The sequence below is a fragment of the Notolabrus celidotus genome, chromosome 8 (genome assembly GCF_009762535.1).
Source record: "Notolabrus celidotus isolate fNotCel1 chromosome 8, fNotCel1.pri, whole genome shotgun sequence".
Lineage (NCBI taxonomy): Eukaryota > Metazoa > Chordata > Actinopteri > Labriformes > Labridae > Notolabrus > Notolabrus celidotus.
This window is the reverse complement of record NC_048279.1, coordinates 20,998,826-21,012,354: the sequence shown is the minus strand read 5'-3', so window position 1 is coordinate 21,012,354 and position 13,529 is coordinate 20,998,826. Positions and strand designations below refer to the sequence as shown.

Sequence of the window (13,529 nt, the reverse complement as noted above, 5' to 3'; positions counted from 1 at the left end):
CCTTTATCTGATAATGAAACTATGACATTAGAGCTGCTGGATGTCAATGACAATGTCCCACAGTTCACTCAGTCATTTTATACCATACGTGTGATGGAGAATAACGCACCTGGAGCCCTGCTCAGCTCCCTCACTGCCTTTGACCCTGACCTCCATGAAAACCAGTATCTCGTTTATTTCATCCTGGAGAAGGAGATAGCCAACACCTCCATGTCCATGCTGTTCTCCATCAATCCAGAGAACGGAAATCTTTACGCACTGAAAACATTTGACTATGAGATCGAGAAGGAGTTCCTTTTCCACATCGAGGCCAGAGACTCTGGCTCTCCTCCGCTCAGCAGTAACGTGACGGTCCACATCATCATTGTGGACCAGAACGACAACGCTCCAGTCATTGTGTCTCCGTGGCGCGCGCACGGCTCGGCGGTGGAGGAGAAGATCCCCAGGTCCACTGATAAAGGCTCTCTGGTTTCCAAAGTGATAGCTTTGGACACAGACTCGGTGCACAACTCAAGGATTACCTACCAGTTTCTGCAGGTGACTGACGCCACCTTGTTCAGTCTGGATCAATATAACGGAGAGATCCGGACTATGAGGATGTTCAGCTACAGAGACCCGCGTCACCTGAGACTGGTTGTTGTTGCCAAGGACAACGGACAGCCCGCTCTTTCTGCTACAGTCACCATCAAGCTGTCCACGGTGGAGACTGCTGTGAAGACCTACTCTGACATGACTGAGGAGCCTCTAGGGTACGACATCTTCTCAGACCTCAACCTGTATTTGGTCATCGGTCTGGGCTCGGTGTCGTTTCTCCTGCTCATCACCATACTGGTCACCATCGTGCTCAAGTGTCAGAAAAGCGGGCCCAGCAAAGCGGCTCCTCCCTGCAGGAACAGTGTGATCAGTGAGAGGAACTCCACCATCGCAGACTCCACTCTGGTCTCCAACGATGCCTACTGGTACAGTCTGTTTCTAGCAGAGACCAGGAAAGGAAAGATGGTGGTCAGACAGCCTGTGCCAAAGGGCTCCAGATACATCGTGTCCAGTCTCCCGAGAGGAACAGGACTCACAGACAGTAGTGGCTCAGCAGCTTCCACTCTGCAGGTATGAACATTTCCAAGACTTCAACATTACTTCTGGTCTTTATTGTTTGTAATCTTATATAAATACCACGCAATCATATGATATTGCAAAAATAACTTCCGTTACATAATACCTAAAACAACTTTTTTAGCAGTCGTTCCTGTCATACTCTTTAATCACCTTTTTTGTACTTTTAAAAGTTAGTATTCTCTTTCCTAAATTTAGATACACTACTCTTTATTTACTGACAGTGGCGCTGTTCACTTGATGAATACTGTTGCGTGGTCGCCCTGAGAGGGCGTCGTTGTGGGACGGACTACAGTCTTTAATATCTCCGTGGTGCTGAAACTGTACAGGCGAGTTGACGGCTGATTCGCTTGATCATTCAAACATACGTTTCCGGATTTAACGTTTTTTTCCATTTAAGAGGACGGACTGAGATTTTAGCAGCAAAGTTCTGTGTAAGCGGATTTCATTTTTCAGAGCGACTACCGTGCTTCTAGCTGGTGATAAAAAGAACAATGATTAGGTCTGATGTAACAATGCAGTCTTGTGTACGGTACGTGTCGCTTTTTATTCTCTTCTCTTTTAATGATCACGTAACTTGCTCTGTGACTCATTATTCGATACCCGAGGAGATGAAAGAAGGATCAGTTGTTGCAAACCTTGCTTCTGATCTGAGCTTGGATGTCAAAACACTAAATCGGCGGAAGATGCGACTTGACCTTATTGCCAACAAAAAATATCTGGATGTGAACAAAGAGACTGGGGAACTATATGTTGTAGAGAAAATTGACAGGGAATCCCTTTGTTCAAAAACGCTGACATTATGCTACTTGAAAATGGAAGTAATACTCGAAAATCCTTTGCGAATTTTTAACATAGAACTAGAAATGTTGGATATAAATGACAACGCCCCACAGTTTAGGAGAGATGCCATACATCTGGATATCTCTGAAGCGACGCCAGCTGGGGAAAGATTCTCATTAAGCAACGCTGTTGACCCGGATGTCGGAACTAATTCTGTGAAAACGTACATCATTACTGAAAATGAACACTTTACTATTGAAATTCAAACTGGAAGAGATGGGTCAAAATTTGCCGACTTGATCTTAAAAAGTGCCTTAGATCGAGAGCAGCAGTCTGTTCATAATCTAATACTAACAGCTGTAGATGGAGGTACACCTGCCCGCTCTGGCACTGCAAGTGTTATTGTTCATGTTTCAGACACAAATGATAATGCACCTACTTTTGACAAAGCTAGTTATACTATAAACATTGTAGAAAATTCTCCCATAGGAAGCCTTGTTATTCATCTGAATGCTACAGACTTAGATGAGGGATCAAACTCTGATGTAACTTACGCATACAGTTTATATACATCAGAGAAAACACAGGAAACATTTCACCTGAATCCTTCCACTGGTGAAATCACTGTTAAAGGAATGTTAAATTATGAAGAGTTCAGGATTTATGATATGGAAGTTATAGCGACCGACAAAGGAGCCAACAGTTTGTCAGGACAGTGTACCATAAAGATCCTGGTAGAGGACATGAACGACAACCACCCAGAAATATCTATTAAATCATTTCAGAGTCCAGTCAATGAAAACATAGAGTTAGACACAGTGATAGCTGTAGTCAGTGTGAGTGATAAAGACTCTGGTGATAATGGAGTCGTTGATCTTCATATTCCAGATACGATGCCTTTCAAACTGAGAGAGTCCTCTGATAACTATTATGAATTAGTGGTGTCAGAGCCGTTAGACCGTGAGAAGGTTCCAGAATATGACATCACCTTCACGGTGACAGACAGAGGCTCTCCTCCTTTATCTGACAATGAAACTATGACATTAGAGCTGCTGGATGTCAATGACAATGTCCCACAGTTCCCTCAGTCATTTTATACCATACGTGTGATGGAGAATAACGCACCTGGAGCCCTGCTCAGCTCCCTCACTGCCTTTGACCCTGACCTCCATGAAAACCAGTATCTCGTTTATTTCATCCTGGAGAAGGAGATAGCTAACACCTCCATGTCCATGCTGTTCTCCATCAATCCAGAGAACGGCAATCTTTACGCACTGAAAACTTTTGACTATGAGATCGAGAAGGAGTTTCTATTCCACATCGAGGCCAGAGACTCTGGCTCTCCCCCGCTCAGCAGTAATGTCACGGTCCACATTATCATTGTGGACCAGAACGACAACGCTCCGGTCATTGTGTCTCCGTGGCGCGCGCACGGCTCGGTGGTGGAGGAGAAGATCCCCAGGTCCACCGATAAAGGCTCTCTGGTTTCCAAAGTGATAGCTTTGGACACAGACTCTGTGCACAACTCAAGGATTACCTACCAGTTTCTACAGGTGACAGACGCCACCTTGTTCAGTCTGGACCAGTACAACGGAGAGATCCGGACTATGAGGATGTTCAGCTACAGAGACCCGCGCCACCTGAGACTGGTCGTTGTTGCCAAGGACAATGGACAGCCCGCTCTCTCTGCAACAGTCACCATCAAGCTGTCCACGGTGGAGACTGCTGTGAAGACCTACTCTGACATGACTGAGGAGCCTCTGGGGTACGACATCTTCTCAGACCTCAACCTGTATCTGGTCATCGGCCTGGGCTCGGTGTCGTTTCTCCTGCTCATCACCATACTGGTCACCATCGTGCTCAAGTGTCAGAAAAGCAACCACAGCAAAGCGGCTCCTCCCTGCAGGAACAGTGTGATCAGTGAGAGGAACTCCACCATCGCAGACTCCACTCTGGTCTCCAATGATGCCTACTGGTACAGTCTGTTTCTAGCAGAGACCAGGAAAGGAAAGATGGTGGTCAGACAGCCTGTGCCAAAGGGCTCCAGATACATCGTGTCCAGTCTCCCGAGAGGAACAGGACTCACAGACAGTAGTGGCTCAGCAGCCTCCACTCTGCAGGTATGAACACAATTTTGGATCTAAAACAACCTTAAAAACTGTTCTATTTAATGAAAATTCCTCCAAGTTATAGTGTTTTCATCTTGTCATAGGGTCACACATTTTGCAAACGCAGAATACATGGTCCTGTGTTTGCATTATAGGCTGTATGTGAATATTTAGGATACAGGCTATTGTAAAATAAACAATGAATGCATTTTTGATACCGTTGTCGATACAAAAGCGAATCAAAAAATAATTTTCACAAATGCTCAAGTAATGCCATAATGTAGAAACAGCTGCGTAAAACCTAGGGTGATTCTCTTTTTGTATTTTGCTACAAATACGTTGTTTTTTGGCAGTTGAACATTGTTCTCGCTTACTTTATCGGCACTCTTACATTATCTCATCCAGAGACAGACCTGGCAGCGAAGGGAAGGGATAACAGCTCCTAGTACAGAACAGGGTGTATTGATTTTCATTTAACCTCCACTATGTACGTCAGACTTCGCTGTTGAAGCAAAACATACGTAAAACAAAGCTTTAAAAACTCACAACATATGGGAATTTACATTTTCAAACTCTCCCAAATCGTATTCCATCTGTTAGTGTTGCAGATTGGACAAAAATGAACATTTATATTCCACCATATTCAAGACACACGAAACAATGTTTTTATTACTTTTAGAGGTAAAATGGATTTGTTGATTTCTGAATTGGCATATTAAAAGAAAGCGCTATTGATAGAAAGAGAACTAAGTACAAGTTTTAGTGCCAAATTTCAAAACGTTTGGATATTTTTTATCCCTTTGTTCATATTTAATCTGTTGAGAATCCCAAAATTAAAATTAAAAATTAAAAAACAACTTAAAATATTGTATAGCAAAACAAATTGAGTAATGATTAAGGGACTGGGGATGCAATCTTTTGAAATAATATTAGTGTCTTTTGCATAACGTCGACTTGTCCGTAATATTAATAATAATGCAACACAATCTATTCAGGGAGTTCGTTTCTAACAGCGTCGCTGTTCCTCAGTGAAATATACTCTTGTGACATCATGGTCGCCATGACAGACATCCTTTCAGTGGAAGAAAAAGAACGGGGAAATAACACAAGAGAACAGCTCCCGGTGCTGAATTTAGGTTTTCAGGGACACCTTTGCGTCTTTTGGGAAGCTGACTGGTTGAAAGAAGGTCAAATTGCTGCACAGAAGGATCTAAAAGACTGCATTGAATAAGACAGAGCTGGCGTAAAAATGGGAGTTTTTTTTGGCTGCTCGGAAGATTGGAAAAGGTATGTGATGACGACTCTTCTTCTCCTTGAAATTTTAAAATCTACGTCAGCTGTAACACACTATTCTGTTCCAGAAGAACTGGAAGAAGGCTCTGTCGTGTCAAATTTGGCTGGAGATTTGGGACTAGATGTGAAAACCTTAGTTGCACGGAAAATGCGCATAGAGGCCATTACTAACAGGAAATATCTGGACGTGAACAAAGAAACTGGGGAGCTGTACATTGTTGAGCGAATTGACAGAGAGTCACTGTGCCCCGCCAAGACATCCTGTTATATGAAAATGGAAGCTATAATAGAAAACCCAAAAAGGATATTCTATATCGAAATAGAGATAATGGACATAAATGACAACGCACCTCACTTTAGGAGAGACACGATAGATTTAGATATATCAGAGTCTACGCAGGCTGGTGAACGCTTTTCTGTAAGCAATGCTGCTGACCCAGATGTAGGTTCAAACTCTGTGAAAACATATCACTTGAGTGAAAGCGATTATTTCACAATAGAAATTCAAACTGGGAGGGATGGATCGAAATTCGCCGATTTAATCCTGAAAAAGGATGTAGACAGAGAGCAGCAGGCTGTTCATTATTTAATTCTTACGGCAGTAGATGGCGGTATGCCGTCTCGTTCTGGCACTGCAAGTATTGTGGTTCATATTTTAGACACAAATGACAACGCCCCTACGTTTGATGTAGAAAGCTACCAGTTCAGTGTGATGGAAAATTCTCCTATTGGCAGTCTTGTTGTCCGACTAAATGCCACAGACTTAGATGAGGGGTCAAATTCAGATTTAATATACTCATATAGCTTATACACGTCAGAAAAGACTCAGGCAATGTTTAATTTGAACCCCAAAACGGGCGAGGTAACTGTTAAAGGAATGTTAAATTATGAAGACTTCCGGATTTATGATATGGAAGTTATAGCGACCGACAGAGGAGCCAACAGTTTGTCAGGACAGTGTACCATAAAGATCCTGGTAGAGGACATGAACGACAACCATCCAGAAATATCTATTAAATCATTTCAGAGTCCAGTTAATGAAAACATAGAGTTAGACACAGTGATAGCTGTTGTCAGTGTGAGTGATAAAGACTCTGGTGATAATGGAGTGGTTGATCTTCATATTCCAGATAAGATGCCTTTCAAACTGAGAGAGTCCTCTGATAACTATTATGAATTAGTGGTGTCAGAGCCGTTAGACCGTGAGAAAGTCCCAGAATATGACATCACCTTCACGGTGACAGACAGAGGCTCTCCTCCTTTATCTGACAATGAAACTATGACGTTAGAGCTGCTGGATGTCAATGACAATGTCCCACAGTTCCCTCAGTCATTTTATACCATACGTGTGATGGAGAATAACGCACCTGGAGCCCTGCTCAGCTCCCTCACTGCCTTTGACCCTGACCTCCATGAAAACCAGTATCTCGTTTATTTCATCCTGGAGAAGGAGATAGCCAACACCTCCATGTCCATGCTGTTCTCCATCAATCCAGAGAACGGCAATCTTTACGCACTGAAAACTTTTGACTATGAGATCGAGAAGGAGTTTCTTTTCCACATCGAGGCCAGAGACTCTGGCTCTCCTCCGCTCAGCAGTAACGTCACGGTCCACATCATCATTGTGGACCAGAACGACAACGCTCCGGTCATTGTGTCTCCGTGGCGTGCTCACGGCTCTGTGGTGGAGGAGAAGATCCCCAGGTCCACCGATAAAGGCTCTCTGGTTTCCAAAGTGATAGCTTTGGACACAGACTCTGTGCACAACTCAAGGATTACATACCAGTTTCTGCAGGTGACAGACGCCACCTTGTTCAGTCTGGACCAGTACAACGGAGAGATCCGGACTATGAGGATGTTCAGCTACAGAGACCCGCGCCACCTGAGACTGGTCGTTGTTGCCAAGGACAACGGGCAGCCCGCTCTGTCTGCTACAGTCACCATCAAGCTGTCCACCGTGGAGACTGCTGTGAAAACCTACTCTGACATGACTGAGGAGCCTCTAGGGTACGACATCTTCTCAGACCTCAACCTGTATCTGGTCATCGGCCTGGGCTCGGTGTCGTTTCTCCTGCTCATCACCATACTGGTCACCATCGTGCTCAAGTGTCAGAAAAGCGGGCCCAGCAAAGCGGCTCCTCCCTGCAGGAACAGTGTGATCAGTGAGAGGAACTCCACCATCGCAGACTCCACTCTAGTCTCCAACGATGCCTACTGGTACAGTTTGTTTCTAGCAGAGACGAGGAAAGGAAAGATGGTGGTCAGACAGCCTGTGCCAAAGGGCTCCAGATACATCGTGTCAAGTCTACCAAGAGGAACAGGACTCACAGACAGTAGTGGCTCAGCAGCCTCCACACTACAGGTAAGAAATAAATGCAAACATCTTTTTGTCTTATGCACCAAAACTTGGTGACATTTTGACGCACATTTATGAGTCAGTCTAGCTTTTAACGACATGCTAAAACGTTTTCAAAATTTAAATGCACAATGGCAGTGACACGATGTTCAAATCTATAAAACAATATATACAAATTAATAACTCAACATGCATCATGAATGCTCGTTTGAAAGAAGTCTGAAAAACGCAAAGGGTGGCGCTGTTTAGTGAATAAAATGCCAGCCCATGAACGCCATGACAGTGAATCGTTTTCATCCGTGCAGAACTGAAACATGCGGACAGCGCCGGGGTGCTGAAAATCTACTCTAAAATATGATCTCGGACTATTGAAAATCGAAATATCTTCGGAAATAAAATTGTTTGGAGATGTTTTTCGGTTAGGCCATATATGAGGACTGCATGTCCTGAAAACGTACATTGTATCGGTTTCAGTGGAATATTTGCGCACACAACAATAGGACGGTTTGTTACAATGGAGCCTTGCAAAAGGTACGTGCTGCTCGTTTTCCTTTTTGCACTTGTTCGTGATATATCGTCTTCAGTGACTCACTATTCGATACCCGAGGAGATGAAAGAAGGATCAGTTGTTGCAAACCTTGCCACCGATCTGAGCTTGGATGTTAAAACACTGAATCAGCGTAAGATGCGACTCGACATAATTTCAAACAAGAAATATCTGGATGTGAACAAAGAGACTGGGGAACTATACATTCTTGAGAAGATTGACAGGGAATATATTTGTACTACAAAGTCTTCAGCGTCTTGTTATCTAAAACTGGAAGTTATTCTCGAAAATCCTTTAAGGATCTTTAACATAGAGGTAGAAATTTTAGATATGAACGACAACGCCCCTCAGTTTAGAAGAGACGTCATACATTTAGACATCTCTGAAGCTACACCAAGAGGAGAGAGATTCTCTCTCAGTAATGCAGTTGATCCTGATGTTGGAACTAATTCGGTGAAAACATACCATCTAAGTGAAAGTGAACATTTTAACATTGAAGTTCAAACTGGAAGAGATGGGTCTAAATTTGCTGAATTGATTCTGACAAAGGCTTTGGATCGAGAGCAGCAGTCTGCTCATAATTTGATCCTCACAGCTTTAGATGGAGGCACACCTGCCCGGTCTGGCACAGTGAGCATAGTTGTCCATGTTTCAGACACGAATGATAACGCACCTACTTTTAAAAAAGTTAATTATGACATAAAAGTAATGGAAAACTCTCCCATAGGGAGTCTTGTTATTCATCTGAATGCCACAGACTTAGATGAGGGATCAAACTCTGATGTAACTTACGCATACAGTTTATATACATCAGAGAAAACACAGGAAACATTTCACCTGAATCCTTCCACTGGTGAAATCACTGTTAAAGGAATGTTAAATTATGAAGAGTTCAGGATCTATGATATGGAAGTTATAGCGACCGACAGAGGAGCCAACAGTTTGTCAGGACAGTGTACCATAAAGATCCTGGTAGAGGACATGAACGACAACCATCCAGAAATATCTATTAAATCATTTCAGAGTCCAGTCAATGAAAACATAGAGTTAGACACAGTGATAGCTGTAGTCAGTGTGAGTGATAAAGACTCTGGTGATAATGGAGTGGTTGATCTTCATATTCCAGATAAGATGCCTTTCAAACTGAGAGAGTCCTCTGATAACTATTATGAATTAGTGGTGTCAGAGCCGTTAGACCGTGAGAAAGTCCCAGAATATGACATCACCTTCACGGTGACAGACAGAGGCTCTCCTCCTTTATCTGACAATGAAACTATGACATTAGAGCTACTGGATGTCAATGACAATGTCCCACAGTTCCCTCAGTCATTTTATACCATACGTGTGATGGAGAATAACGCACCTGGAGCCCTGCTCAGCTCCCTCACTGCCTTTGACCCTGACCTCCATGAAAACCAGTATCTTGTGTATTTCATCCTGGAGAAGGAGATAGCCAACACCTCCATGTCCATGCTGTTCTCCATCAATCCAGAGAACGGCAATCTTTACGCACTGAAAACTTTTGACTATGAGATCGAGAAGGAGTTTCTTTTCCACATCGAGGCCAGAGACTCTGGCTCTCCTCCGCTCAGCAGTAACGTGACAGTCCACATCATCATTGTGGACCAGAACGACAACGCTCCAGTCATTGTGTCTCCGTGGCGTGCACATGGCTCGGTGGTGGAGGAGAAGATCCCCAGGTCCACCGATAAAGGCTCTCTGGTTTCCAAAGTGATAGCTTTGGACACAGACTCTGTGCACAACTCAAGGATTACCTACCAGTTTCTGCAGGTGACTGATGCCACCTTGTTCAGTCTGGATCAATACAACGGAGAGATCCGGACTATGAGGATGTTCAGCTACAGAGACCCGCGCCACCTCAGACTGGTTGTTGTTGCCAAGGACAACGGGCAGCCTGCTCTTTCTGCTACAGTCACCATCAAGCTGTCCACGGTGGAGACTGCTGTGAAGACCTACTCTGACATGACTGAGGAGCCTCTAGGATATGACATCTTCTCAGACCTCAACCTGTATCTGGTCATCGGTCTGGGCTCGGTGTCGTTTCTCCTGCTCATCACCATACTGGTCACCATCGTGCTCAAGTGTCAGAAAAGCGGGCCCAGCAAAGCGGCTCCTCCCTGCAGGAACAGTGTGATCAGTGAGAGGAACTCCACCATCGCAGACTCCACTCTGGTCTCCAACGATGCCTACTGGTACAGTTTGTTTCTAGCAGAGACCAGGAAAGGAAAGATGGTGGTCAGGCAGCCTGTGCCAAAGGGCTCCAGATACATCGTGTCAAGTCTACCGAGAGGAACAGGACTCACAGACAGTAGTGGCTCAGCAGCCTCCACTCTACAGGTATGCGAAAACCTCAAACCGCTTTTTGTATTATTGGACAGGTGCATTTATAATTTTAAGTTATTCTATTTATCTTTACACTTTGTTAAGCCTACTGGGTGTTTTTTCCCCTTTTAAGGCATAGGTTATTTTGGTGTAAGGAATACAATCAGTCTTGACATTGTATTTTCTTACTTTGGAATCCTTCATTCTTCATATTGTTAACCTTTTAACATAATTTGTATGTCTACTATTGTTTCCTCTGTCGACTGGATTAAACACTGTTACACACCCCACAGTGCGATAAGGCAAGGCAAGGCAAGTTTATTTAAGTACCATTCATACAAAGAGCAATTCAAAGTGGCTATAAGGCTTATCCCCCTTCATCCTGACACTAAATGATGATTAACAAAGTTCCTCTGAGGTGTTTTTCAGACTGGCATGACAGGAATTGGAGCAAGTTTATAGTTTATTTATTATAAATAGCACAACACCAATTTGGGATGTCGTGAAATATACTATATAATATTATAAAAACAGAAGTTGATGGTTTGTAAATCATTTAAAGCATATTTTCAATTGAAACAGCAGATATGTCAAATCAGATCTTGAAACTGAAAAATGTTATTGTTTCATGAAAAATATGTTCTCTTTTTAAATGTGATGCACAACATGTTTCATCAAGTTGGTGCAGGGACAAAAAAAAACCTAAAAAAGTTAAATAATGCTTAAAAAACACCCAAGGAGGAACATCTCCCAACTAGTTTGTAGTGTAGTCATGAAGGAGACATTCATAGCATTCTCAGTATTTCTTTACTCAGCCATTTTTCCACTACAAAGAACACAGTGCATAGGTGCTACAATATCTGAACGGGCAGTGTTTTCAGAATATGCCAAGCACAACATCACTCTGTAATACTGAAATACAAAGAAACTATGTGTTTTTTACACCACATCACCTCCCCTTTTAGCTGAGACCTATTACAGCTTTAAGCGCTGATCCAATATACCACTAGAACTAACATTAACTACGTTGAACACAGTCTGTATGAATAATTTTGCAACGCAAATAACTACAGCATCAGTGTAACACAATATGCTCTTTCCAAGAGAACCAAAATGTTTTTAAAACAAAAAGCATTTTAAGTCATCCACACATTCCTTACTTAAGGTTGATCAAAGTGTGCATTAATTGTTTTCTAATTACATGAGCTTTACTTGAGATTGTATAAGTAGGTGTAAAAGTAAAGTCAACCCGTTATTCCCTATATCTCATGTGTGGTTTAGTCTCACGATTTGAGCACCTCAGAGCCACTGGTTCAGGCTTGAGGGTCTCTGGTGGCTGCCTGGTAGAGTTCTTAGTTTCTTTTCCCCCACAGCAAACGTTCTCATAATCAAGGTTAATTCTGAGTTTACAAGTGTCAGAATCTGGTTCAGCAATGGCTCAAGCTCACAGCTGATCTCCATGTTGTTGGTGCACAGTGTCAGAGTCCCTCTTGCAGACTGCATATCAGAATCAGAATCAGAATCAGAAATACTTTATTTATCCCTGGCAGGGAAAGTCGGTCATTACAGTTGCTCTATACACAATAAATTATACAAATACAATAATAAACTGTGTAAAAAATTAATACATGGTTTAAGTCCCCAGAGATTAGGAAGAGGGCACTCTGGTGGTCTGTCTGGAGTCTGGCTATGGCAGTGTTGAGAACATTAGACGCCGTAGTCAGGTTGGCAGAGGGGGATGTAAACAGCTACCGGTATGACATGTGAGATCTCCCTGTGCAGATAATATGACACAGGATCAGTCTGTCTCACCACAGTTTCTGGGATCCACTTGTGATCTCCTCTCACAGTGCTCTGCAGGTACACAGTGTTGTCCACATCAAAGGTCTGCAGCACTGCTATCATGACGGCCTTTCTGTTCATGCTGTCTCTTTCTCACTGTCTCTTTGATGCGAGGCTTCAGGAAGTCCAGTACAGTCTCTCTCGGGGCACTACAAGAAACTCACATGGATGTAGTTGGAAATGTTGTGGCATTTTTTGGTCTAGCTGGCAAGTCTTACATTCCCTGCAGATTTGATCCATCTGTGTTACCATGCTCCTGTGACTTACAAAAGACAATGTGGTAGTCATATGCTGATAGTGCAGTTGCCTACCTCTTAATCTATGCGAGAATGGGGGATGGAACATTTTGCTTTCAAAACTCCAGAAACTGGTCTCCTCGGTTCCCAAATATTTATGCAATGTTGTTAAAGGAGGAGGTGATGCAAGAAATGGTAAACATGCCTGAAGCGGCTCAGTTTGTACGGTGCCGCAGAGACTAAATGGGGTTGTGTTTGCGACGCGTCTTGCCATTAAATCAAAATCAAAGTTCAAAGTATGTTTACTATTTATTATCAAACACTCAAAACAAATCAATATCAAAAAAGGTTCGAAACAAACAATGAAAATGACGATGACGGTGGCGGTGGCGATGGCGATCAACAAAAAATACTCAACCCCACTCACCCTCTATGTGTGTGCCCCACCCCCAACTGAACAGGTAGATAAAAGGTAAACCACACCCATGAACCCCAAACCGGAAATGAAGTAAGCAATAAAAAAAGGAAATAATCATGGTTAACGAATAACATAGAAAATCAACATTATGGCCCCTACAATACCGGCCCCTAATTATTATGCCACAAAATAATAATTACATCATACGAGATGACATCATGCATTATAACATTTTAAATCGAACATAATTACAATCTTCTTACTGCATTGTTTTTTTGTTTTTTTTAAAGTTCGAAAGTTCGTTATTCAACAGTCCTTTCTTTCGCTTTTTTAAAGTTCGAAAGTTCGTTATTCAACAGTCCATTCTTTCGCCTTTCGGAAATCAGTAAGAATGTTCAGTCTGGGAAGGTGTGTGCTTTGGGCAAGGGGCAAAGTCAAAGTCAAAAAACAAAGATAAGTCAGGTTGACTCTCAAAAATCCTCGGCTTCCAGTA

General features: G+C 42.8%; 3 protein-coding genes across 6 annotated transcripts in view; 2 read left to right on the top strand and 1 right to left on the bottom strand.

Moving 5' to 3' along the window:
- fgf18a (fibroblast growth factor 18a) overlaps positions 1-10,085 on the bottom strand; it is an 81,674-nt gene extending 71,589 nt beyond the window's left edge. Inside the window, exon 1 of one of the 3 annotated variants that reach the window (XM_034689147.1) lies at positions 9,977-10,085. The gene's annotated coding sequence lies outside the window, so the exon portion shown is untranslated. Of the gene's footprint in view, positions 1-525; positions 1,061-7,077; positions 7,503-9,976 lie in introns of those variants that run through there. The other 2 variants (XM_034689146.1, XM_034689145.1) reach the window with 2 other exon arrangements.
- LOC117817636 (protocadherin alpha-C2) lies at positions 1,626-4,019 on the top strand. Its single transcript, XM_034690390.1, has one exon. The coding sequence runs from the start codon at positions 1,626-1,628 to the stop codon at positions 4,017-4,019; it is 2,394 nt and encodes a 797-aa protein (XP_034546281.1).
- Positions 7,938-13,529, top strand: part of LOC117816794 (protocadherin beta-6-like) — a 33,798-nt gene continuing 28,206 nt past the window's right edge. Inside the window, exon 1 of one of the 2 annotated variants that reach the window (XM_034689116.1) lies at positions 7,938-10,555. In XM_034689116.1, coding sequence (XP_034545007.1) covers positions 8,081-10,555 — 2,475 coding nt within the window. In that variant the 5' untranslated portion in view covers positions 7,938-8,080. The remainder of the gene's footprint in view (positions 10,556-13,529) is intronic. The other variant, XM_034689117.1, reaches the window with a different exon arrangement.